Raw genomic sequence first — 27,880 nt, 5'->3', positions numbered from 1 at the left:
TTATTGGGGGCACCTGGGTGGATCAGTCAGTTAAGCATACACCTTTGGCTCCGGTCATGATCCTGGAGTCCTGAGATCAAGCCCCACATCAGGCTCACTGCTCAGCAGGGAGGTTGCTTCTCTCTCTGACCCTTCCCCATCTTGTGCTCTCACTCTCTCTCAAACAAATAAATAAAAATTTAAAAACAAAATCAAACCAAAATGATTAATGATAGATTTATAGCATATTTATTACTATTTGTCACCCTTTTTTGAGTTTCAATTTCTCTTCCACTTTCTGTTTTTTGTGGTTTTGAGTATTTTATGTGATTCAATTTTCTTTTGTTTCTTAGCATATCAGTTATACTTCTTTTCTTTAACTTTTTAAATTGGCTGTCCTACAGTTAGTCTATCTATCTATCTATCTATCTATCTATCTATCTATCTATCCACATACAGAAAGGCAGAGACACAGGCAGAGGGAGAAGCAGGCTCCCTATGAGGAGCCCAATGCAAGACTTGATCTCAGGACCCTGGGATCACGACCTGAGCCAAAGACAGATGTTCAACCACTGAGCTAAGCTGTCCTACAGTTTTCAATAAACATTGACCAGTAATCAATATCTAGTTTCAAATACTATACCTCTTCATGGGTAATATGAGTACCTTATAATAAAAAAACAATCTCACTTCTTTCCTCCAGTCCCTTGTATCATTGATGTCACTCATTATACAAATATAAAAGCATAATAAAAGTACACATACACACTAAGATAATCATAACAGAATATATTTTTTGCTGTTAGTATTTCAAAAAATTGTCCTATTAGATCAATTAAAAATTAGAAAAATAAGGAGGCCTGGGTGGCTTAGTGGTTGAACGTCTGCCTTTGGCTCAGGTCATGATCCTGGAGTCAAGGGATCAAGTCCCACATTGGTGGGATCCCTGAGTGGCGCAGCGGTTTGGCGCCTGCCTTTGGCCCGGGGCGCGATCCTGGAGACCCGGGATCGAATCCCATATCGGGCTCCTGGTGCATGGAGCCTGCTTCTCCCTCTGCCTGTGTCTCTGCCTCTCTCTCTCTCTCTCTGTGACTATCATAAATAAATAAATTGAAAAAAAATTAAAAAAAAAAAAAAGTCCCACATTGGGCTCCCTGCATGGAGCCTCTTTCTCCCTCTGCCTATGTCTCTGCCTCTCTCTATGTGTCTCTCATGAATAAATAAATAAAATCTTTTAAAAAAAGGAATTATAAAAATAATAGTTTGGGGGCAGTTGTTTGGTTCAGTTAACTGAGCATGCAACTCTTAACCTCAGGTCAGGAGTTCAAGCCCCATATTTAGTGAGGAGCCCACTTAAAACTAAAAATAATAACAATGGGGGCGCCTGAGTGTCTCAGTCAGTTAGGTGTTCAGCTCTTGATTTCAGTTCAGATCATGATCTCAGGGTCCTGAGATCGAGCTCCACATCAGGCTAAGTGGGGGGTCTGCTTGAGATTCTCTTTCCCTCTGCCTCCCCCAACCTACTCTCTCTTTCTTTCATAAACAAACAAACAAATCTTTCAAACATAAAAATAAAAGAAAAATACTTTTTATTTGGCCTTCACTTATTCCTCCTGCAACTCTCTTCCTTTCTTTATGTAGACCCAAGTTTCTGACCTATATCATTTTATCTCTAAAGAACTTCTTTTAACAATTCTTACAAGAGAGATCTCATAACCACCCCCTTCCCCCAAATTTATGATGAAATCCTAACCCCTAAATATATTATTAAGAGGTGAGGGGCACCTGGGTGGCCCAGTGGTTGAACATCTGCCTTTGGCGGGGGGAGGGGGGGGTTGTGATCCTAGGGTTCTGGGATTGAGTCTTGCATCAGGCTCCCCACCGGGAGCCTGTTTCTCTCTCTGCCTGTGTCTCTGCCTCTCTGTGTGTCTCTCATGAATGAATAAATAAGATATTTAAAAAAAAAAAAAAAGGTGGGGCTTTGGGAGGTACTTAGGTCATGATATTGGAGTCCTCATGAATGGGCTACTGCCTTTATAAAAGAGATTCCACCTGAGTGCCTGGGTGGCTCAGTTGATAAAGCATCTGCCTTTGGCTCAGGTCATGATCTCAGGGTCCTGGGATCCAGGCCCACATCAGGCATCTTGCTCAACAGGGTGTCTGCTTCACCCTTTCCCTCTCCCCTCCCCCTGCTTGTGCTCCCTTCTCTCTCAAAAAAATTTCAATTAATTAAAAAGGTGCCATGGGGGGATCCCTGGGTGGCGCAGCGGTTTGGCGCCTGCCTTAGGGCCAGGGCGTGATCCTGGAGTCCCAGGATTGAGTCTCACATTGGGCTCCCTCCCTGCATGGAGCCTGCTTCTCCCTCTGCCTCTGTCTCTCATGAATAAATAAATAAAATCTTTAAAAAAATAATAATAAGTCTTTAAAAATTTTTTTAAAAATATAAAGGTTTCACCAAGATCCATAATTTCTTCAATCATGGAAAGACACAGCAAGAAAAGTCAACTATGAACCAGGAGGAGGATCCTAACCAGATAACTCATCCATGCTGGCATCTTGACCTTGGACTTCCCAGCTTCAGAACTGTGAGAAATGAATATTTACCTTTCTATAAATTACCCAGTCTCTAGTATTTTGTTATATCACCCCAAGAACTAAGATGGCAGGTCTACTGGCAACAAATTTCCTAATTTTTCTTTCAGAAAGGCTGTTTGCTCTGCACTGTTGAAGGATAATTTTGCAACAAACAGAATTCTAGCCTGATCAGTTTTTTCTCAACACTGTAAATATTTAAGCCCTCTCTCTTCTTGTTTGTGTGGTTTCTGAGACAATGCATTAAGTCTCAGCTTGGTTCTTCTGGGGCTAAGGTATTTTTTTTCCTCAGGCTTTTTTCAAAACTTTATTTAGGATTTCAAGGAAGTTGAAAATAATATGCCTACATGTGGGTTTTTGTGGCATTTATCCTGCTTAGTGTTCTCTAAACCTTCTCGACCTGTGGTTCATTTCCTGATATTATTTTGTCTCTTAACAATGTATTTTGAAAAAAATATAATCATTATGGAGACTGAGTCCCTAACTGGCTCCAAAGACTGAATACCATTTGTACATGCCATCACCTAGCACATGTGGGTTGGGTCAAGGACCTCCAGGCCACAAGGCCTGTCATGTGTCCCTCAGGGGAAAGAGCGGCTGGAGCTCTAGGCAGGGCATTGCTTTAGGGGCCCACAGTGGGGAATCCACCTACGGAAGAAGGGAGACTCAGCCCATAGGGTCCTACCTAAATTGCATCCCTAAGTGTGCCACCTCCCTCCAGGTGTCTACTCCAGTCTCCACTCCCCGCCCCTGCCCTCCCACCTGCACTCCACATGGCTCAAGCCCCTTCTCTCTGTCCCCACTAAGATGTGATCACACTCACACTTGGATCTGCAAAGGAAAAGACCTCACCGGGTTGCTGTGCAGAACCCTACCACCATCCCCTCCTCCTGGTTGAGATCCTGCCTTACCTAACCAATTGGGCATCACAAGACCAACAATATCCCTAAGAGATTTAGTCATCTTCTGCAAGACACCACCCAGAATTCAGATCACATACTGATAAATACCAGGTTACATCCATGTCCTAACTTATAAGGGAATGAGAAGTTCCAGTTGCACATAATTTCCATCAGCAATGACAAACACAGAACTCAGCATCCCTCAGCATGTTGGAGTGGTGACTGATGTACATTATTGGGACCTGCCAGGTGGCAGAGGTTAAATGACATCTTCCAAAGAAATGTCAGTGACTTCAATCTAGCAAGGACTCGGCACACATCCTAAAGCACAATGCACTTCTCAATTTTCCCACATACCTGGAACTTATGGGAAGTGTCATGCCACTGTGGACATTCAGGTGAACAAAGTTCAATTCAGGAAGGTGGCTGCCTCACAAAGGTTCTTCCCCTGCGTAATTATACTAAACAAGTAAATATCACCTTCTGTGCTCTAAAGCCTTTTTGCAGTGTCAACTCTCCAGTTTAGAATGAAGACAGATGACTAGATAAAGAATAGTATCATTAACCTCACTCATGAGACCTTACTCCAGCATGAATTGTGATTTTTCTGAAACTGTACCTTTGGCCAAACGATTACCTATATTCTTTACATTTGTTCTACTTCAGGCTGCTCTAAAAAATAATAATAATAAATCATAATCTAGGTGGCTTGTAAAAACACAATTTTATTTCTCAGAGAAATAGAATGAGAAAACTGAGAAATAAAATGCTGGGTATCTGGCATTACAGTCCTTATAAGGACTGGTTCTGTGTCTGGGAAGGTCCTGATTTATAGATGGTCTTCAAAAAGGGTCCTCACATGATATATAGAGGAAGCAAGCGCTAACAGAACTCTTTGGAGGAAAAAAAAAACTCTTTTGAGGACAATAACCCCATTCACAAGGGCTCCACACTCATGACTCATTCTAATTCCAATTCCTTGCCAAAGATATCACCTCACCTCCTAATCCTATCGCATTAGAGGATAGATTTTAACATATGAATTTTAGTGAACATAAAGATTCAGTTCATAGTATCACTCATAAGGACTTGATCTACTATGTACTTCATGGTTGAATGAGACTGGAGCTTTGGCTAAAAGATGGTCCACATTCCTAGCACTCCTGCGGCCTTTCTCCAGTGTGAACTCTCTGATAACATTCCTTACATTCATAAGGCCTTTCTTCTGTGTGAATTCTCTTGTGGCGAATGAATGTTGCCCTCTACTTAAAAGATTTCCCCCACTTGGGGTGCCTAGATGGCTCAGTCAGTTAAGTGTCCAAACTTAGTTTGGGCTCAGGTCTGACTTCATAGGTCAGGCGATTAAGCCTGGATTCTAGCTGTGGATTGACCTTATATGTGATACTTCATTATGGCAAACCCCAAAAGACAGGCTTTCCTGATCACCACACCCAACAGCTCAGCCAATGAGAAGCCACAACTCCCAACTTACTCCAGTGGACTTGTAGTTTACAACAGCCTCCCCAACTTCCTCCCTTTCCCCTTAAAAAGACTACCTCTTTTGTTTTCCACACTGGCCTGCTATTTTGACTCAGCTGCTTTGTTCCAAATTGCACTTCTCTTTCGCTCCCACATCAATCCATTTTTGCGGGGAACTGGCACGTTTTAAGGTTCACATAAGGCAAGCTCTGGGGTTTGCCCTGACTCCTCCCTTCCTTTTCTCACCTGCAACACCCACAATCGGCCTCGGCCCTTCTCAAAACACAGACCAGAGTCAACCGGTTCACCCACATCCATGGTGGCCACGGAGTCCCTCAACAATCCACCGACTACTGCAATTCCCTCCTCCTTGCTTACCCCATAAGGACTTTCTCCAGTGGGAATTCTCTCGTGAGAAAAAAAGCCAGTACTGGTGATGAAACACTTCCCACATTCACTGCACACATAAAGTATTTCCCCTGTATGAGATCTTCAATGATAATGGGGGACAGAGATAGAGGTAAAAGACTTGACATAGTCACTACACTAATAAGGCCTTTCTCAAGGATGAACCCTATGAGTAATCATCACTGAGCTATGGTTAAGATATTTTGCACAACCACTGCACAGTTTTCTTCATTGTGCCATCTCTGAAGATGACGAGGACAGAAGGACACAGCAATGTCCTCAAAGGTCACGCCACCCTGTCAGGACAGCGACAGATGGAACCATGAAAATTCTCTCTCGGGATCCCTGGGTGGCGCAGCGGTTTGGCGCCTGCCTTTGGCCCAGGGCGCGATCCTGGAGACCCGGGATCGAATCCCACGTCGGGCTCCCGGTGCATGGAGCCTGCTTCTTTCTCTGCCTGTGTCTCTGCCTCTCTCTCTTTCTCTGTGTGACTATCATAAAATAAATAAAAAAAAAATAAAAAAAAATTCTCTGAGAACCCACAATCCAACACCCCCCCCTGCACCCCAGTCTCCCCTGCCACCTCAGCTCCCCACTGTAAGATAAATGCCAGGTCCTGGTGCCACTAATGCTGCACTCCTCTCGTCTTCCCATCAATCACTGTTCAGTCCTCAGTAGTAACAGACACAGGACATGTAGGTGCAATCTAAGCTCTGGGTGTGGCCTGCAAGGTCCCATCTCCCTGTCACGATATTCCAAATGAAGGCTCCCAGATTATGCCCCGAGACAGCCAGGTATGGGCCCTGCTTTACCAGAGAGTCCTCAATATCAGGACCCTGAGGTCCTTGGCTCACACCTCCTCTCCATGTGCACATGATTCTGTAGACTGTACCTCTCTCCTGTCTTCAGACCCCACAGATGAACGCCCACGCCTTCCTGCCCCCACACCATCTTATTTGTAAATGAAAAGGAATAGTCAAAATTCATATGAAAGAAAATACACAAATGATACAAACGGAAATTTTACCACAGACGACATATAGGTGGTAAATAACACATTAAAGGGCAGCCCCGGTGGCGCAGCAGTTTAGCGCCGCCTGCAGCCTAGGATGTGATCCTGGAAATCCTGGATGGAGTCCCACGTCAGGCTCTCTGCATGGAGCCTGCTTCTCCCTCTTCCTCTTTCTCTGTCTCTATGAATAAAAAAAAAATAAAAAAACCACATTAAAAAAAATGCTAAAGGGCAGCCTGGGTGGCTCAGTGGTTTAGCGCTGCCTTCAGCCCAGGGTGTGATCCTGGAGACCTGGGATCAAGTCCCATGTCGGACTCCCTGCATGGAGCCTGCTTCTCCCTCTGCCTGTGTCTCTGCCCCCCTCTCTCCCTCATGAATAAATAAAAATCTTAAAAAAAAAAAAAAAGCTCGAAGTCAGAAATTCCTAGGAAATGCAATCACAACATAGTACTACATGTGTATTAAAAGAGCTGACATTAAAGACTGGCCCTACTAAGTATTGGCAGAGGCTGGAAATACTGGAACTCTCATACAAGCCTAGTGGAATGCAGTAGTGAACAGTTTAGATCCCATTTCATGAAAATGTTTACACTGACCCACTTCGACTTAGGCATTGAACTTTGAGGGGTGTTTTTGTTTTGTTTTTTAGACTTTATTTATTTATTCATGAAAGACACACACACAGAGAGGCAGAGACACAGGCAGAAGGAGAGCAGGCTCCATGCAGGGAGCCCGATGTAGGACTCGATCCCGGGTCTTCCAGGATCACGCCCTGAGCTGAAGCCAGCGCTAAACTGCTGAGCCACCCGGGCTGCCCTGTTTTGTTTTAAGAGATTTTATGTATTTATTCATGAGAAACAGAGAGGCAGAGACATAGACAGAGGGAGAAGCAGGCTCCTCACAGGGACCCCAATGAGGGACTCGATCCCCAGACCCAGGATCATGCCCTGGGCCAAAGGCAGGCACTCAATCGCTGGGCCACCCAGGTCCTGTGCTTTGAGTTTTAAGAGAAATGAAACCTCTATCTGCATAAGGAGTTACAATGAAAACATATAGATGGGTTTGTTTCCCAAAGCCAAAAGCTGGAAATAACCCAAATGCTCCAAACACATAAAGAAACTTTTTATTTTTTTACACATGAAGAAATAGTGCTGTATGTCCAGAGAAGAAAAACAGTAGTGTTGAAAGGAACGTCTTTGCAAAACACCTGAGCCTTCAGACCAATGAAAAAGTCTGAAGTCCACCTTGAGAAGAAATGGTTAATTCAAGGTCTTTGGGACAGAAATATAATTTGAGAAACCACACTAGGAATAGGTCTCTGCACCACCACATCCAGTAAGATGGTTTTTTTTTTTCTTTAAACACTGGGGTGTACCTGGGAAGAGGTTTCAGAAGAGGTGCCTGCCATAGTTTGATATACCAACAATACTGTCTAGGCAGGATCACAAAAGCTACATCCCAGGGATCCCTGGGTGGCTCAGTGGTGTAGCATCTGCCTTTGGCCCAGGGCGTGATCTTGGAGTCCCGGAATCGAGTCCCACATCAGGCTTCTGCATGCAGCCTGCTTCTCCCTCTGACTGTCTCTCATGAATATATAAATAAAATCTTAAAAAAAAAAAAAAAAAGCTACATCCCTAACTATGAATTCTCCCTGGTCCTTATCTTTTTTCTGCCCGCACCACAATTTCCTTGACATTAAGCAAGCACCAGAGAAGAAATGAGAAATCAGGGACCTTGGATTATTTTGATAATGACCTGTTACACAGGATATGTATCTGAAAGTGGAGAATTTGTGAACACTGATCCTGCCCACTCAGCCACTACAATATTTGTGGATACACTTTTATAAGACATATTCTGGGACACCTGGGTGACTCAGTGGTTGAGTCTCTGCCTTTGGCTCAGGTCGTGATCCAAGGGTCCCTCTGGAGAGCCTGCTTCTCCTACTGCCTATGTCTCTCATGGGTAATTAAAATCCTAAAACTAAAAGAAAAAAAAATACATACCTTCCATTAGGGGCCTGATATCTCCTCTAATTACCTTATTATGCAGTCATCTAGAGGACCACTTACAGTTCCCTTTCCCCTGTGGTGTCACAAGTGAATACTGTACAGCAGGTCACATGGTTCCTCTGAAGGATCTGAGGTAGAGATTCCACTCAACAGTGCAGGGCACTATGTGGTATCAGCTGTGGACAAGCAAAATATTCACATGGTCTCCAAAAGCACTAGAGATGGTCTCAGCTGCTCCCTCTTCAGGGTGACCCGTGAACACGCAAAACTTCCTGGCATCTAGAACACAAAACCCAGATGTGGCCCCTAGGAGGATGTAATAGCTAAAACTGATGTACCAGTACCGCACACTGGGTGATTAGACAAGAGAAATTAATTTTCCCACAAATCTGGAGTCTAGAAATCAGACATAAAGTGTCATCAGCAGAGTTAGTTTCTTCTGAGGCCTCTCCTTGGCTGGTAGATGGAGATTCCCTGTCTTCAGGTGGTCATCCATATGTTCCCATACACTCATTTCGTATCATGAAACCATCCATACTGCCTGAGAGTCCATCCTAATAACCCATTTTAACTTCATCATTTCTTTAAAGGTGCTATGTCTAACTATAGTGAAATTGTGAGGTACTGGGGATTACAACTTCAAAATATGAATTTTAGGTACAGAATTCAGCCTATCAGAAAAGTTTGGGTTATAATGCAAATTAACAAACAAGCTAGAGTATTTATGGATAGATCTATGTACATATTATTGATTTATTTGCAATTATCCTTAGAGACACATCCAGGTTGGGATGCAATGCAATCTGTTCATTCCTTTATGTTGGGAGAGCCCAATCCTGCTTGCTATTTATTTTATTTATTTATTTATTTATTTATTTATTTATTTATTTATTTATTTACTTACTTATTTTTTTTTCCAATTCTGCTTTCAAACCACCCCTTAGAGTACATACAATGTCAAAGACTAAAGGTAATTAAACAAAGATGGCATTTACTAATATATACATCAGAAAAACATATGGAACACAATCCCTGTGTGGTGATTTGGAAGCTGCAAATACTTACCAAAGCATCATGAGACCAACAACATCCCTATGGGATTTTGTCTTCCTATGCAAGTTACCACCCAGAACTCAGATCACACACTAGATCACTGGGTCACATCCATGCCCTAACTTAGAAGGGAATGAGTTCTAATAACCCATAATTTACATCAGCAAATGAAAAGGCAAAGTCAGCATCATTAAACATGTTGGGGTGTTGACCTATGCACATTATCAGGAAATGCCAGAGGTGAAAGGACATCTGCCACAGGAACTGACAGTGACTTTAATTTTGTAATGACTGCATGCATATCAAAGTACAACACAGGTTCTGAATTTTTCCCAACTGGAACACATCAGAAGTCACTCCATAGCATTGAGGTGAACCAAGTTCAGTACAAGTAGGTAATTGCCTCACAGAGGTTGTCCTCCAGCCTAAACTATACTAAGTAAGAAGTATCACATTCTGTCCTATTTTAAATCCTTCCTGCAGTGTGAAGATTGTTATGATATTTAAAACCATTACTACTCATATATGATTTCCCACATTTACGGCACTCATAAGGCCTTTCTCCAGTGTGAAGTCTCTGGTGACAACGGAGGGAAGAATTACCAGTGAATGATTTTCCACATTCATGGCATTCATAAGGCCTTTCTCCAGTGTGAAGTCTCTGGTGACAACGGAGGGAAGAATTACCAGTGAATGATTTTCCACATTCATGGCATTCATAAGGCTTTTCTCCAGTGTGAAGTCTCTGGTGAGAACGGAGAGAAGAACTACATATAAATGATTTCCCACATTCACGGCACTCATAAGGCCTTTCTCCAGTGTGAATTCTCTGGTGAGTACGGAGGGCAGAACTAAAAGTAAATGATTTCCCACATTCATTACACTCATAAGGCCGTTCACCCGAGTGAACCTTTTGATGAACAACGAGGGTATCTTTTCGGGGAAAGGATTTGCCACACTGACTGCATCGGTAAGGCCTCTCTCCACTGTGGACGCTCTGGTGAGCTCGAAGGCGGGTACTTGTGAGAAAAGATTTCCCACACTCATTGCACTTAGAACAGTTTTGTCCAGTGTGAACTCTCTGGTGAATACGGAGGGCAGAACTAGCAATAAAAGATTTCTCACATTCACTGCACTTATAAGGCCTTTCTCCTGTATGACGTCTCTGGTGACAACGGAGGGCAGAACTAAAAGTAAAAGATTTCCCACACTCAGGGCACTCATGAGGCTTTTGTCCAGTATGACGTATGCGGTGAGAATAGAGGGCAGAACTAGCAGCAAAAGATTTCCCACATTCACTGCACTTATAAGGCTTCTCTCCAGTGTGAATTCTCTGGTGAGAACGGAAGGCAGAACTAGTAGTAAAAGATTTCCCACATTCACTGCACTTATAAGGCCTTTCTCCTGTATGACATCTCTGGTGAGAACGGAGGGCAGAACTAAAAATAAAAGATTTGCCACATTCAGGACACTGATGAGGCTTTTGTCCAGTATGACGTATGCGGTGATAATAGAGGGCAGAATTAGCAGTAAAAGATTTCCCACATTCACTGCACTTATAAGGCCTCTCTCCAGTGTGAATTCTCTGGTGAGAACGGAAGGCAGAACTAGCAGTAAAAGATTTCCCACATTCACTGCACTTATAAGGCCTTTCTCCTGTATGACATCTCTGGTGATAACGGAAAGGAGAACTACCAGCAAAAGATTTCCCACATTCGTTGCATTCATAAGGCCTTTTTCCATTGAGAACTCTCTGATAACGCAGGGCAGAATCACTGGTAAAAGATTTCCCACGTTCACGGCATTCATAGGGCTTTTGTCCAGTGTGAACTCTGTGGTGATAACGGAGAGCAGGATTACTGATAAAAGATTTCCCACATTCATGGCACTTATAAGGCTTTTGTCCAGTGTGAACTGCCTGGTGATAACGTAGGATAGAATTAGTGGTAAAGGATTTCCCACATTCACGGCACTTGTAAGGCCTTTGTCCAGTATGAATTCTCTGGTGAACACGGAGGGCAGAACTAACAGTGTAAGATTTCCCACAGTCACGGCACTCATAAGGCCTTTCTCCAGTGTGAAGTCTTTGGTGAGAACGGAGGGCAGAATTACTGGTAAAAGATTTCCCACATTCGTGGCACTCATAAGGCCTTTCTCCAGTGTGAACTCTGTGGTGATAACGGAGAGCAGGATTACTGACAAAAGATTTCCCACATTCACGGCACTTGTAAGGCTTCTGTCCAGTATGAATTCTCTGGTGAACACGGAGGGCAGAACTAACAGTGTAAGATTTCCCACATTCACGGCACTTATAAGGCCTTTGTCCAGTATGAACTCTCTGGTGAACACGGAGGGCAGAACTAACAATGTAAGATTTCCCACAGTCACGGCACTCATAAGGCCTTTCTCCAGTGTGAAGTCTTTGGTGAGAACGGAGGGCAGAATTACTGGTAAAAGATTTCCCACATTCACGGCACTCATAAGGCCTTTCTCCAGTGTGAAGTCTTTGGTGAGAACGACATTGGCTACTAGTAATAAAAGATTTCCCACATTCATTACACTCATAAGGCCGTTCTTGTGAGTGAATCTTTTTGTGTTCGACAAGGCTATATTTTCGGGAAAAGGATTTGCCACATTCACTGCATTCATAAGGCCTCTCTCCACTGTGAACTGCCTGGTGGTAACGTAGGTTAGAACTACTGGTAAAGGACTTTCCACATTCATGGCATTCATAAGGTCTTTCTCCAGTGTGAACTCTCTGGTGAACGTGGAGGCCAGAACTAACAGTATAAGATTTCCCACATTCATGGCACTCATAAGGCCTTTCTCCAGTATGAACTCTCTGGTGAGAACGACATTGGCTACTAGTAATAAAAGATTTCCCACATTCATTACACTCATAAGGCCGTTCTTGTGAGTGAATCTTTTTGTGTTCGACAAGGCTATATTTTCGGGGAAAGGATTTACCACATTCACTGCATTCATGAGGCTTTTCTCCACTGTGAACTGTTTGGTGAGAACGGCACTGATTACTAGTAATAAAAGATTTCCCACATTCTCGGCACTTATAAGGCTTTTGTCCAGTATGAACTCTCTGGTGATAACGGAGGGTAGAACTAAAAGTAAAGGATTTCCCACATTCACGGCATTCATAAGGCCTTTCTCCAGTATGAAGTCTTTGGTGAGAACGGAGGACAGAATTACTGATAAAAGATTTCCCACATTCACGGCACTCATAATGCCTTTCTCCAGTGTGAAGTCTCTGGTGAGAATGGAGGACAGAATTACTCGTAAAAGACTTCCCACATTCACGGCACTCATAAGGTCTTTCTCCCGTGTGAGATCTCCGATGAGAACAGAGGGCAGACATAGAGGGAAAAGATTTTCCACAGGCATGACACTTATAAAACCTTTCTTCAGGTTGAACATTATGAGTAATCAACACTGAGTTACAGCTAAAAGATTTTTCACATTCACTGCACACATAACTCTTTACTCCATTGTGCCATCTCTGGGGATGAATGAGGACAGTTTTGGGACCTAAGGATTTCCCACATTTGCTACACGTGTATTGCCTGGATCCACTATGAGTCTTTCCATGTTCACTCAGGGTTGATCTTTGCCTAGAGTATTTTCCATATTTGCCAAACTCATGATATCTTTCTTCAGTATGGAACCTCTGATGTATAGCAAGTAACGATTTATACCTGAACGTTTTCCCACATTCACTACACACAAAGCACTGTCTTCCAGGGTGGACACCCTGGTCCTGAACATGGGGATGTTTGGGACTAAAGGCGTTCTTGCATTCTCCCCAAGGATAATGACTTTTTCTCCTTTGTAAAGTTGCCCTGCACTGTGTGATGGTGTTTGGCTTCTCCCCACTCACAGTGGCCTCTTGCCGCAGATGTCTCGAGCCAGACAGGAAGTCCTTCCGAACTTCCCTACAGGTAAAGGGCTTTCCTAAATCATGGATTCCGCAGCTCTTCACGTCACAGGCCCCATCGTTTCTGCATAGTGTTTCTCCCACGTGCTGCTGCTGTTCAAACTTTATACTGAAATAAAATCGTTTCCCACATGCTCCGCACCTCAACAGTTTCTGGCTGTTTTCTTTTCCTTGCTGCTCAGCCAAATGGAAAATGTCTCTCAAGACTGGACCACACATCTCACAGGGGTGGGTCTTCTGGGAAGTCAGAGCTACCCTGGGCGTCCTGGTCTGTGACACACCTCCAGAAGCACTCTGTTCAATGGGTGCCTCCACAGCCTCTGCTCCACAGCAGCAACCTAACGCAAAGAAAGGCTGGTAAAGCACGTGTTGACTAAAGCGAAGCAGTGAGCACGTAACATGTAAGTAACCCAGTCATGTAGGCATGAGTGTATAGCTTAATTTTCCAAATACAAAAGATTCATTTGAAAGAATGGCTGCTGTGCATTCCTGGGCCCAACTGGTCAAAGTATTTTGGAGAACACACTAGAAGGATAAAAAACTAGGGTATAACATAAGGAAGAGAACCAGAGTCTACAACTTGTTCTCTGACAACAGCTTCATATAGGACCATTTCTGCTACTGGTACTTGGCTGAGTAGAAGACTGGAGGAATATCCAATTACAAGAAATTTGTTTTTGTTCAAGGTCAGCTTAATATCAGTATCTTATGGCAAAATGTTCACTGGTGAATGTTGGACTACACATAAAGTGCAGTGAGAGGAATGGGTGAAATAAGGAGGCCCGAAAAGCATTAATAACCCTTGCGCTAGACATCACTGAATTACCAAAGGAATAAAATCCATAAAACAACAAATTGTCAACAGTGAGGAAGGAAAGACAGAAATGGGGTGTGGCCATCAGCAATGGCACCAAACTCTGGTTTAACAAACAAAAGGTGCCCAGTATGACCTAAACACAGCCCTGATGTCACAACTTTGCCAACCACCATTCACAAGAAACAGGTCCTCTAGTCCACGTGGTCACGTCTGGAGCATAACCACTCTCTGAAACACAAAAGACTCTTCCCTGGAAGCCCTAGCAGTGCAACTAGAGTACGAAAAGGATATAAATACTGCAGGAAAACAGGCCAATTGGAGCACCAACACTGTCCCTGAGTTACTCAGGACACAAGGAACACAGAAAAATAGCCTAAGGGACTGTTATCAGCAAGAAGGCAGAATATGAGATACCATCACTCACTCCAACAAAAATCAATTCAATAGCTGTCCATAGATGACATTAGCCTTGGAGGGCTCAGTAGTTCTATTAAGACTGACTACTGTACAGTAGAACATAAGAGGGCACAAGCACATAGAAAAGATGGCTGAAGGCTATATTAGCAGAGACACATGGGGATGGGTAGGAAATAAAGCTGGGGCTATCTCCATCAGCCACATGGTGGGTGCTACTGCAGTCCCTGATGAGCAGAGACTCCTACTACCTGGTCCACAGAGGACATTGGAATATTTGTCACCAACTTTACAAAAGCTGAAACACTGGGCAGCCCGGGTGGCTCAGGGTTTAGCACTGCCTTCAGCCCAGGGTGTAATCCTGAGAACTCAGGATCTAGTCCGACATCGAGTTCCCTACGTGAAGCCTGCTTCTCTCTCAGCCTGTGTCTCTGCCACCCCCCTCTCTGTGTCTCTCATGAATGAATAAATAAAATCTTAAAAAAAAAAAAAAAAGCTGAAACATGAAGTCATCTTGAGAAAGATCACAGTTTTAGGTAGCACATATCTTTAAATGTTTCCTCTCCTTTCTTTTTTTAAAAATTTATTTCTTTGAGAGAAAGACAGAGAAAGAGAGAGAGAGAGAGAGAGAGAGAGAATGCATAAGCAGGGGAGAGGAAGAAGCACACTCCCTGCAGAGCAGGGAGCCCAATCGGGGTTCTATCCCAGGATCTTGAGACCATGACCTGAGCCAAAGGCCAACTGCAGACACTTAACCGACTGAGACACCCAGGTGACCCTAGGCAGCACATTTCTGCTAACAAACTACAGTGGGGAAAAAAAAACTTCTTTCCTACTGCTGTGAAATCTAAATATCCAAATGAAAAAATAAAAGTGGACTCCACCTTATAGCACGCACTCCTTGAAATGCACATGCATTGATTAAAGACTGAAATATATGACCTGAAATCCCAAAACTCCTAGCAAAAACAAAGGGAAAAGCCCCTTTAACCTTACACCTGGCAATAATTTTTGAATCAGACATCCAAAGCATGTCCTATTTGCTTTCAAAAGCAAATACAACCAAACCATATTGAAATGTTGCAGCGGAGCCAAAGAAACAAAAAAGAGTGAAAAGGAAAAAAAAAAAAAAGTGAAAAGAAGATGTTAAGTGCCCAAGACGAGCTCACAATCACTGATCATCAAAGAAATGAAATAAAACCATAATGTATTACCTCATAGCTGTTACAATGGTTATTACCAAAAAGACAAGACATGTTGGTGAGGAAGTGGTGAAAATTGAACCCTTGAATACTATTGCTACGCATATAAATTACAGAAGTCATGATGGAACACATTGGGGAAGACACAAAAAATTAAAAATAGAACTACCGTATCTGCTACCATTGCCATTTCTTTTTTGTAGGTTTTTTATTATTATTCATGAGACACAGAGAGAGGCAGAGGGATAGGCAGAGGGAGAAGCAGGCTCCTTGCAGAGAGCCTGATCCCAGAACTACGACCTGAGCCAAAGACAGATGCTCAACAACCACTGAGCCACCCAGGTGCCCCTATTGTTGCCATTTCTAATTATGTATGTATCCCAAGGAAACAAAATCAGTATCTCTACAAACTCTCTATATCTTTTAGGGTTTAAAATGACAAAGAAAAATTAGGGAGTGCCTGGCAAGCTCAGTAGGTACAGCATGGGACATTTGATCACGGGGTTGTAATTTCTAGCCTCACACAGAGTGTAGATTACTAAAAAAAAAAAATAAAACCTTAAACAAAATAGTAAAGTGACAAAGAACAAATGCAGGAATACTCAGACATAACAATGAGAACATTACCACTCAACACAACATGGATGAACATGGAAAACATTATGCTAAGTGACATCATCACAGAGCAAAAGACAAATACTTGGGGATCCCTGGGTGGCGCAGCGGTTTAGTGCCTCCCTTGGACCCAGGGCCTGATATTGGAGTCCGGGGATATAGTCCCACATCAGTCTCCCTGCATGGACCCTGCTTCTCCCTCAGCCTGTGTCTCTGCCTCTCTCTCTCTCTGTCATGAATAAATAAATAAGATCTTAAAAAAAAAAAAAAAAGACAAACACTGTATGGCATCACTAACAACGATATCCCTTTTTTAAAAAGTCTTATTTGAGAGACAGAGAGCCCACATGCACAAGACAGTTTGTAAATGGGGGAAGGAGCATGGGGAGAGAATCTTCAAGCACACTCTTCACTGAGCAGGGACAGACACAGGGCTCAAACCTACAACCTAGGATCACGACACAAGCCAAAACCAAGAGTCAGGGGCAGCGTGGGTGGCTCAGGGGTTTAGTGCCGCCTTCAGCCCAGGATGAGATCCTGGAGACCTGGGATCCAGTCCCGCATCCAGGTTCCCTGGGTGGAGCCTGCTTCTCCCTCTGTCTGTGTCTCTGCCTCTCTCTGTGTGTCTCTCATGAATAAATAAATCTTTAAAATAATAAAAATAAATAAATAAAAAAGAGTCAGATGCTTAACCAAGCAAGCCACCAAGTGCCCTAGATATTAGGTTTTTAATTTTTTTTTAAAGGTGTTTATTTATTTATGGGGATCCCTGGGTGGCTCAGCAGTTTAGTGCCTGCCTTCAGCCCAAGGAGTGATCCTGGAGACCTGGGATCAAGTCCCACATCAGACCCACTTCATGGAGCCTCTCTCTATCTCTCTCTCATGAATAAATAAATAAAATCTTTAAAAAAAAAGTGTTTATTTATTTGAGAGAGCATGAGCTAGCATAATCAGAGGGGAAGGGATAAGGATAGCAGACTCCCCACTGAGAAGGAAGCCCGATGTGGGACTGGATCCCAGGGCCCTAGGATCACAATCTGAGCCAAAGGAAGACACTAAGTAGACTAAGCTACCCAGGCATCCAGCCTTGCATTTACCCATTAAAAAAAAAAAAAAAAAAAAAAAAAAAAATCAGACTCAAAGACAAAAAGTAGAATGCTACAAACTAAGAATTACAGGAGGGGGCAGCGGGTGCTCAGGGGTTCACACTTTCACTTAAAAGATGAGAAATTTCGGAGGAACTAACATACAGCATGTAGAGTACACTTAATATTGCATTTACAGTTGAAATTTGCTAAGAGGGAAGATATTAAGCCTTCTTACCGTCAAAAACAAAAGTGTACTATGCCAAGTGACGGGTGTGTTCATTAGCTACATATCGGTATTAATTTCATAATGTGTGAGTAAATGAAATAATTATACTACATAATACATTACATATTAAATAATATAACTATCTGTCAATCATTGCTCACAAACCTGAAGGGAAGGGGGCGGGTAGAAAAATAGATATAAACACTAAGGAAAGAAACACAGAGTACACTCTTGAGAAGTAGCCCATGGTCCACTTAAGACGTAAAAATGCCAATGCCTGCAGTTTCAGGCACAGGCAGGCACAAGGAAATGTCGCCTAAAGCAAGGCATCAAAAGCCGGGCCACAGAAATGGCACGGATCTGAACACATGTACCAGGGCAAGCCAGGTGCAGAGGGCAAGCCAGGTGCAATCCATCAGCCTCACTGCAGGACTACTGACCTCCAATGTCACCCTCAGGGTTCAGCACACAGGGTACGGGGACTGCAGGGCAGAGGAAAGGGCACACCAACAACTCAGAACTAGCCACAAAAGCAACTACCCAGAAAGCTGGGGAAGCAAGCAGTGCCCACAGGCCACACATGAGAAGGACAAACCATCCCCTAGAAAAGGGAGGAGGGGGATGTGGAATACAGAGTCTACTACTCCAGGTGAATGAGGACGGTGAAGGCCTTACCCAGTGAGGATATAAGTGTAAAGTTCTCCAGCATCACATGGTGGTACAGCCGTCTCTGAGCCTCATCCAGAAGTCTCCACTCCTTCCAGGAGAAGTACACGGCAATGTCCTCAAAGGTCACGCCACCCTGTCAGGACAGCGACAGATGGAACCATGAACATTCTCTCTCTCTCTGAGAACCCACAATCCAACCCCCCCACACACACAGCACCCTAGTCTCCCCTGCCACCTCAGCTCCCCACCGTGGGATAAATGCTACGTAGGATCCTGGTGCCGCTAATGCTGCACTCCTCTCGTCTTCCCATCAATCACTGTTCAGTCCTCAGTAGTAACAGACACAGGACATGTAGGTGCAATCTAAGCTCTGGGTGTGGCCTGCAAGGTCCCATCCCCCTGTCACGATATTCCCATGCAGGCTCCCAGATTATGCCCCGAGACAGCCAGGTATGGGCCCTGCTTTACCAGAGAGTCCTCAATATCAGGACCCTGAGGTCCTTGGCTCACACCTCCTCTCCATGTGCACATGATTCTGTAGACTGTACCTCTCTCCTGTCTTCAGACCCCACAGATGAACGCCCACGCCTTCCTGCCCCCACACCACACGATTCTCCCACCACTCACTCTTGTACTTGTCACAGGTCATCCAAAGGATGTTTGATGGCTCCACTACCACCCCAGGACTCTCGTGGATCCCAACTGAGGGAAAGCCTCAGATGCTGCTGAGAAGCCCTCCTCAACCTGCCTGTAATCCTCCCTTCAATAACAGACACTCACAAGCACATGTCAACTTAGGATACTCAGAGACCCTCTTCTTTTTTTATTTTAAAGATTCTTATTTATTTATTCATGAAAGACACAGAGAGAGAGAGAGGCAGAGGCATAGGCAGAGGGAGAAGCAGGCTCCACGCAGGGAGCCTGACGTGGGACTCCATCCTGGGACTCCAGGATGACACCCTGGGCCGAAGGCAGGCGCTAAACCGCTGAGCCACCCAGGCGTCCCTGCATGCCCTTCCTATATGGGACCCAATCTCCACCTACTCCGCACAACAGCCATCACTTTTGGAAGCCTCCAATCTGCAATTTTCCCCCAGTTTCCCAAAATGTCCTGTCCAGTTGCCCACTCCACACCATCACTCACACTTCCCTAAGACATCTAAGATGCTTAACCATGTCAAGACAAGTTAGGACACCCCAAGGGATAATGAACATACTGCTAACTTCCATCAGGTTCTCGGGAGCTTCAATCCCTTCCCCTGCTATTCATAACGGGAAACCTCACTAAACTGTGGAGTCGGGAGATTGCACTTCGGGGAGCTCTCAGGCACTACCAATGTGATCAACTGCAGGCCCAACAGAAAGCGATGGGATTGACCTTATATGGGACACGACTTCACTACCTCAGGCCCCAAAAAGACAGGCTTTCCTGATCACCGCACCCAACAGCTCAGCCAATGAGAAGCCGCAACTCCCAACTTACTCCAGTGGACTTGTAGTTTACAACAGCCTCCCCAACTTCCCCCCTTTCCCCTTAAAATAGACTACCTCTCTCCTGTTCTCCACACTGGCCTGCTATTTTGACTCAGCTGCTTTATTCCAAACCGCAGTTCTCTGTCGCTCCTACATCAAGCCATTTTTGCGGGGAACTGGCACTTTTTAAGGTTCACGTAACGAAGGCCCTGGGGTTTGCCCTGACTCCTCCCTTCCTTTTCTCACCTGCAACACCCACAATCGGCCTCGGCCCTTCTCAAAACATAGACCAGTCAACCGGTTCACCCACGTCCACGGTGGCCACGGAGTCCATCAACAATCCACCGACTCCTGCGATTCCCTCCTCCTCGCTTACCCCCGCGGGGCGTGCCCTTCTGCGGCCAGATAAAGCCTATGTACACCCGGGTCGCCCCCCTCTCAACAACGCTAGGACAGACGGCCCCGTCAGGCAGCGAGGGCGCAGGCCTCACTGGCCGTCACTGCTCCTGAAAGAATGGACACGTGCAGCTCCCCGCTGCTGACGCAGCCACCCCGCACCGCTATCCCCGCAGCCTCTGCCCCAGCCCGCCCCGCCTCTGCGGTCCGCTCCCGCACCGCAGCGCGCCGGCGCTCACACCGGGGGTCCCAGCACACCGATGCGGGGTCTCAGGGACAGGAGCAGGCGCCCCGCGCTCGGGCCTTGATAATCGGGGGGGGGGGGCGGGGAGGGTCCGGGGGATGAGCGTTTACCTGCGCTAGGGCCCTGGGCGCGGCCGCCGCCATTGGACTCATGGGGCGGAGCGGGGCCCAGTCCTAGTGTGTGCGGCGAGGACAGTGCCTCCCCTCGCGTCTTCACTAGTCACCCCGACTCTGAACCGGCACTCTGAAACCTTAGGAGACAGACGGACCTAACGGGGGTAAAAAGACCGCCAGGGCCTCCGGCCGGAAGTTCCGCCCCAGCGGATGGTGCCCGCCTAGAAACCTCGCGTCCTATTCCTTCATTGGCTCCTCGCTGCGCCCTTGCCCAGGTTCTTCCGGGTGATGTGGTTCCCTGATCTCAGGCGGTCTCTGGTAGGGATCCTCCACCCTGGAGTTCTGGAGCGTAGGTCACGTGGCATCCTGAAGGCTGCAGGAAAGTGGTGCTCCTATGCAGAAGTATATGAGCATTGCTTTTTTTTTTTTTTTTTGAGATTTTATTTACTTGACAGAGCACAAGCAGCGGAATAGCAGAGGGAGTGGGAGAAGCAGGCTCTCCGTTGAGCAGAGTCTTTTTTTTTTTTAATTTATCATAGTCACACAGAGAGAGAGGGAGAGAGAGGCAGAGACATAGGCAGAGGGAGCCCGACGTGGGATTCGATGCCTGGTCTCCAGGATCGCGCCCTGGGCCAAAGGCAGGCGCCAAACCGCTGCGCCACCCAGGGATCCCTTTTTTTTTTATTTTATTTATTTTATTTATTTATTTATTTTATTTACGGTGAGCAGTCTTATGGGACTCTGGATCCCGCGTGACCCCAACCTAAGGTAGAGGCTTGACCAACTGAGCCACCCTGGACTCCTGGCTTTACTCCTTCTTAAAGGCAGAGAGGAGTCATGAATGCAGACTCCATGAGCCCAGCTTCCAAAGGAGAAAACTACTATTTTAGATTGTCCCAAATTCTTCTACTGAGATGACATTACTTCTGGACAGCAGTTCCGAAATAAATGAGACTTTACATAGCTGGGAATATATTGCTGCTCCTCAAAAGTTTTCACCCTGAAGCATTAAAGTCAGTTTTGTAAGTTTCAGTAGGCTTGATTGGGAACTATAATTTCCAGTTAACAAAAATTCAACTCATCACATTGTAAAGCTCTCTTGGCTTTATTCAGCAATTTGTGAATTGGGCAGCATCCCATCTAAGGGATGGGATGAGGGCAGCTCCAAAAAGCTACAGAAAGGAAAAGGTTTTTAAAGGTAGTACAACAGCATCAAAAACAGGAAAGAATAGGAATCCCTGGGTGGTACAGCGGTTTGGCGCCTGCCTTTGGCCCAGGGTGCGATCCTGGAGACCCGGGATCGAATCCCACTCGGGCTCCCGGTGCATGGAGCCTGCTTCTCCCTCTGCCTATGTCTCTGCCTCTCTCTCTCTCTCTCTCTCTGTGTGACTATCATAAATAAGTAAAAAAAAAAAAAAAAAAAAACAGAAAAGAATTGATTCACCATATTGTGGGAACAAAAAAGACTTATTAGAGGAATCCCTCATCTTTTGGGAGATGGAGAGGGCTCATCCATATGACAGATTACCTTTTTATTGCTTACCAGAAAATTCCTAGCAGTGGGAACTAAATTCCTGGGGGAGGTTGTAAATGTAATGAGTTTCAGTATTCTGCCGCGGTTTGGTGACATGGCCTACCTAGCAGAAACGATTCCATTTGGAGCCCAATTGTTTCCTTTTTCATGCCCTATACAGGTTGGTTACATGAATGGGGATGAGGGATGGTAGGTCACCCAGAATTATGGGGACAATGATGAAGTAAGACTCTGGTTCCACATTAAACCTCTCTTGCCTGCATACTGATTCTGTCCCAACTATTGAGGGACACTTTTATTCATATATTTCTTGCTCCATATTCTCAGATATATTCATTTCCTTTTAAGAGTCTGACATGTCAGGGACGCCTGGGTGACTCAGAGGTTGAGCACCCACCTTGGGCCCAGAGTGTGACCCCGGGGACCCGGGATCGAGTCCCGCATCGAGCCTGCTTCTCCCTCCGCCTGTGTCTCTGCCTCTCTCTGTGTGTCTCTCATGAATAAATAAATAAAATCTTAAAAAAAAATCTTAAAAAAAAATAAGAGTCTGACATGTCAAACACAGAGCAACTTAATGATTGCTGGTTTTGGTATAGAACACGTTGCCATTTCCAGTTGGAGCATGTGTGCAAAGAAAGAATCTAAACACTGAAATAATGGGTTATCTGAACCCAATTATCTCAACTTCTTGTGGGGAAGTGATTCTTTTTCAGGCCCTGGCAGTAGTGTTGCTTTAGGAATTAAAATTATCTCCAAAAAACAGCAGTGAAACACATTTCAGATGTTTAAAGACAGTGTTAGAAATAGCTCTGGGGAAACCCACATTCCATCTTCCTACATATCAGTAAACGCTAAAAAAGCGTTATGACTTCAGAGAACTTTTAGGAGAAGGCTTAAGAAGTCTGAGAAAAGATAGAATCAAACAGCATATCATTGTGCTAAAAATGTGCCTGACACTGAGGCTTTTATCTTGAAAATGTGTTTTTTTTTTTCATTCCTGAAAACATTGAGCTATGCTACCGGTCAACCTTAAATAAATAGCCAGTTATTTATAAGCAAACTGAATTTATTCTAGAATAATGGCGAAATTTCAACTATGGATAAGCACACTATGGCAAACCACAATTAAAAAAAAACAAAAGTCAGCTTTTATTAGGTCTTAGGAGAAGATTGGGGAGGATAACTTTCAATAAAATGTCCTTGAGAAACACAAGACTGAGTTTGGCAGTCTCTTATTGGCTACATGCCCTGATTAGAGTGTGATTGCTGGGGCAAGGAGAGATCATCCTTTCTTTTGTTAAAAACAGGAGATTGGGCAGCCCAGGTGGCTCAGCGGTTTAGCACTGCCTTCAGACCAGGACCTGATCTTGGAGTCTTGGGATCTAGTCCCATGTCAGGCTCCCTGCATGGAGCCTGCTTCTCTCTCTACCTATGTCTCTGTCTCTGTCTCTGTCTCTCTCAGTGTGTCTCATGAATAAGTAAATTCTTAAAAAAAAAAAAGCAGGAGATTAAAATCATCCCTAGAAAGTCTCCTTTGTCAAGATAAAAATTGTCTTCCTTCTTAACTGCTGATTATGCTTCTCATACCGGTTTGTACTGTGATTCCTTAATACATCTTCCATGAGTTCTCTCTTCTAATTTTCACACTATTTTGGAGAAACTTAGAAGAGTACATTTAGGGTACCTGAAGAGTTAAAATTACCAGGAAATTGAAAGCCCATGTTTATCCACTCTTCTAACAAAGTGCACTGAGCGCATACGGCGTTTTCAGGAACTTTGGTAGGTGCATGGGAGAAATGTAGGCAGAAGACATGCAGTCCTGCCTTCCTGTGGCTTTTATGAGGTTCAAGAAAACATAGGAAACATGAAAGCAGAAATACTAAGCTATATTGCATGTTAAGTTGTAGCAGGAGTGATGGAGCAAGAAGAGGTGATTTTGTGAGAAGAGGGGATTGGATGGAACGTGACACTGGGCAGTAAGAAAGCCCTCCTTAAGTATACCACTGAGCTAGCATGAGGCCTGGCGGTTTTTATTTTTATTAGTTCTGTTAAAGATAAAGTGAGCTATATGAAAACTTTGAAGAAGTCATTTTAGCAACACAAATCCAGTCCCCCAGCACTAAATCAAACTAGGGGGAAAGCCTTTGCAGAAAAAAAAAAAAAAACGGAAGCAAAGCAAACAAGTAATATGATTGGCTGTAGCTTCAGGAATTGCCTTATTTGGGAAAGCCTTGTTAGCCATTTCTGACTGGGTGTTCTTAGGTTCCATTTTTTTTTTTTTTTACCTTTGACAAGAATATCAGTTTGCCTATATAGGTGGTAGGACATTAGAGCCACCTGAGTCTTTTTTTTCTTTTTAAGATTTTATTTATTTATTCATGAGAGACAGAGAGAGAGACAGAGAGAGGCAGAGACACAGGCAGAGGGAGAAGCAGGCTCCTTTCAGGGAGCCCCATGTGGGACTTGATCCTGGGACTCTGGGACCACGCCCTGAGCGAAGGCAGACACTCTTCCACTGCGCCACCCAGGCGTCCCATAGCCATCTGAGTCTTAATGTCTTTCTTAATAGTTGGCAGCAAAAACACAGGAGGGTGGCTTTGTGTGGAGTCCTCTGCAGTGAGGCCCCTGGGACTCCCACCCTTTAAGCCTTTAGCCTGCTTGGCTCACCATAGCTACTCAGCAGGTGTCCATTAGAACCTTAGACTCTAGGGGATCCCTGGGTGGCTCAGTGGTTTAGTGCCTGCCTTCAGCCCAGGGCGTGATCCTGGAGTCCCAGGATCAAGTCCCGCGTCGGGCTCCCTGCATGGAGCCTGCTTCTGTCTCTGCCTCTCTCTCTCTCTCTTTCTCTGTGTCTCATGAATAAATAAATAAAATCTTAAAAAAAAAAAAAAAGAACCTTTGACTCTGCTGCTCGTCACAGCCTGTACATCTACAGCCTCTCTATACTGGAGCCTGGGGGGCAGGCAGTCTGACCTTCCCTAAATAACCTGTTTTTACAGTTTCATCTCTGCACTGAGCTCTCCATCGGCTTCACCTCAGCTCATTAGAAATGCTCATTCTCAGCCCCACAAGACACACCTATTGACTCAGGGCCTTTGGGGGTAGCCATAGAATGAGTATTTTAAGAAGCCTCCAGGTGAGAGAGACACACAATAAAGCATTCCATCTGCTTGCTGTGGTTCCTGTGGACAAGGCACCTGATATTCTTGTTATTCACACAAATGTCCTCTACGGCTGCAGGATTTCATAACCTAGGCAGAAAATTTATCAGCACACATTTGTTTCTTTCATTAAAAGTGGAGTGTCTAGGGACACCTGGGTGGCTCAGTGGTTGAGCGCCTGCCTTCAGCCCTAGGGTGTGATCCTGGAGTCCTAGGATTGAGTTCCACATCCAGCTCCCTACATGGAGCCTGCTTCTCCCTCTTCCTGTGTCTCTGCCTCTCTCTCTCTCTGTCTCTGTTTCTCATGAATAAATAAATGAAATCTTTAAAAAAAAAAAAAGTGGAATGTCTAGAATGTCTGGTTTTGCTTTTAGTAACAGATTATTACTCCGTTGTGAACATAAAAATGAAAACCGGCTAATCACTCTGATGTGGAGAACAAGGGAAAGGAAAAAAATTAAAATTCTTTACAACTTACTCCCCATTGACAACTACTTGAGACAGGGAGGGTGACCTTCCAGGAAGGTAACTCCCTCAGCGTTAGCACTTTCCTTTTTTTTTTTTTTTATTTGTTAGCACTTTCCTAAAGGAAAAAGAGAATTTTAGCCCAAATGCCAGTATCCGGTAGATCTTCTTTACCATATGAATATCCCTTTGGAAACTTCCTTTACTTCTACCTATTCCCTCAAGAGCAATCGTTCTCTAAACAAAGAGCCCACTAATCTACATTTGAAGGGGCTCTCAGTACTAAGATTTTAGTAGACAGCAGCAAATGACCTTGACCTAACAACAGCTACCTCTCAAGGTCCTGGAAACCTTGCTTCTAAAATACTTTACAGGCTAACATTTTCCCTACCCCAGTCCCAACTGAAAATTATATAATCAGTCACAGTGCAGCTCTTTCTGACCATGGATCCTGTCACCATGCTTTAATCAATCACTTTTTTCTCACCAAATCCTTTCCTGAGTCAAGAATTCTTTCTTGACTGTGTGATCCCTCACCCTGACATTTCATATCAACTACCTCAATGCAGAAAAACAATTATCAGCAGTATGGTATCCTTTTATTTTTTTTTAAGATTTTATTTATTCATGAGAGACACAGAGAGAGGCAGAGACATAGGCAGAGAGAGAAGCAGGCTCCATGCAGAGAGTCCGATGCGGGACACTATCCCAGAACTCCAGGATTACACCCTGAGCTAAAGGCAGATACTGAGCCTTTACACTGAGCCACTCCAGCATCCCAGTATGGTATCCTTTTCAAATTGCTTTGGCACATGGAAAGATTGCAATGTTTCTGTGGGGCTCTGTGTTCAAATATGTTGTTAGCAAAACCCAAGTTTGGCTGCACATCACTATAAAGCCAATAATCAAGAGACAGGTGCTGACTGGAAAGATACAGGAGCTTTTTTTTTTTTTTTTTTTGTGATACAGGAGCTTTAATGAGGAGGCTGGCCGTGTGGAAAGAAGGCAGACCACTGTACAAAGAAAAACTCCAAAGTCTCTGCCTCATGAAGAGGTTTTTAGAGGAGTTGGGTCAGTTAGCCAGTAAATGGAGCACAGCAGTACTTAACACTTCTTGACAACATGCAGACTCCACAGTGCTAGCTATAGATGTTATCACAGTGCTGGGAGGTTGTGCAAGGGGATCTGGTTTGTTTTGTGGCATGCAGAGTACTCAGCTCTTTCTAGGAGAGAATGCATGGTCTGTAGACAGAGAAACAACCAATCACATGGGCTAATGGTGCTTCTTTAACCTTATGATTACGAGGTCACCCAAGGGCCCGAGGTGACTTCACCCATACATACTGATTTTCCTAGTACTGAAAGAGGACCTTGGCTGTCCCCATTTTGACCTCAAATCTTCCAGTTGGGTTCTTCTTTCCGGCTTGTCCCCTGACTCAGATGGAAGACCCTGATGCCTGTTTCATCACCACTTCTTCCTGTCTTTGGATTTTGTCACCAGGCAGTGGCCAAACCTAGTTTGTCTGGGACCCTCAGGTTAGGTGCTCTTGCACCCCTGTGCCCTGACAGTACAACAAAGTCCGAATTTGTTGACAAACCTGCTCCTGAGGTTTTATTCCTTTAAGATAATCGTGGGCAACCTGATCTGCTGAGTTCAGTCCAGACATATATACTCCAACACCGCCAGGAGGTGCCAGAGCAGTCATGATGGTGCATGTAAGAGGAATGGAGGATCACCTGTGGACTGTGCTGTGTCCCTGAGGGATCTACCAGGTCAACACTGGGAGGGCATTGCCATAAGTATCAGTGGTGGGAGCTTAGGCTCCAGAGGAAGTATGGGGACTCAGCCCAGAGAGTCCTTCCTAAATCTACTACCCAGGGTCCTAACTCCCTCCAGGTGTCTCCTCTGTCCCTGTGCCACCCCTACCCTTCTGCCTGGTACTGAGGTCCTCAGGAGACCGCATCCCAATCTCCACGTGCTCAGCCCCTTTCTCACTGACTCCCCAAGATGACATCATGCTCATGCAAGGGTCCATAGAATAAAAGGCCTCTCCAGGTTCCCATATTAAAGCACTTATTC

At 44.7% G+C, this 27,880-nt stretch overlaps 1 protein-coding gene across 3 annotated transcripts; it reads right to left on the bottom strand.

Annotated features, from left to right (window-relative positions):
* Window positions 1-9,697: 9,697 nt before the first annotated feature.
* LOC129500881 (zinc finger protein 850-like) lies at window positions 9,698-20,828 on the bottom strand. 3 transcript variants are annotated; one of them, XM_055311764.1, is made up of 3 exons: window positions 20,638-20,828; window positions 18,421-18,547; window positions 9,698-13,721 (listed from the first exon to the last, which is right to left on the bottom strand). In XM_055311764.1, exons 1-3 carry the CDS (start codon window positions 20,677-20,679, stop codon window positions 9,904-9,906), a joined length of 3,987 nt encoding a protein of 1,328 aa, XP_055167739.1. In that variant the 5' UTR covers window positions 20,680-20,828; the 3' UTR covers window positions 9,698-9,903. The 3 variants fall into 3 exon arrangements, with proteins under 3 accessions (XP_055167739.1, XP_055167740.1, XP_055167741.1); XM_055311765.1 differs by lacking the exon at window positions 20,638-20,828 and adding an exon at window positions 19,963-20,120; XM_055311766.1 differs by lacking the exon at window positions 20,638-20,828 and adding an exon at window positions 19,042-19,085.
* Window positions 20,829-27,880: the final 7,052 nt, after the last annotated feature.

This window comes from Nyctereutes procyonoides, unplaced genomic scaffold, assembly GCF_905146905.1.
Source record: "Nyctereutes procyonoides isolate TBG_1078 unplaced genomic scaffold, NYPRO_anot_genome, whole genome shotgun sequence".
Taxonomy (NCBI): domain Eukaryota; kingdom Metazoa; phylum Chordata; class Mammalia; order Carnivora; family Canidae; genus Nyctereutes; species Nyctereutes procyonoides.
The sequence above is the reverse complement of the archived record's forward strand: the minus strand, read 5'-3'. Positions and strand labels throughout refer to the sequence as shown.

Coding starts and splice junctions, on each gene's coding strand:
- LOC129500881 (XM_055311764.1), bottom strand. CDS start 20,679: ATGAGTCCAATGGCGGCGGCCGCGCCCAGGGCCCTAGCGCAG. Junction 18,548..20,637: donor CGCCCAGGGCCCTAGCGCAG/GTAAACGCTCAT, acceptor CTGTCCTGACAG/GGTGGCGTGACCTTTGAGGA. Junction 13,722..18,420: donor TACACTTATATCCTCACTGG/GTAAGGCCTTCA, acceptor TCTTTGCGTTAG/GTTGCTGCTGTGGAGCAGAG.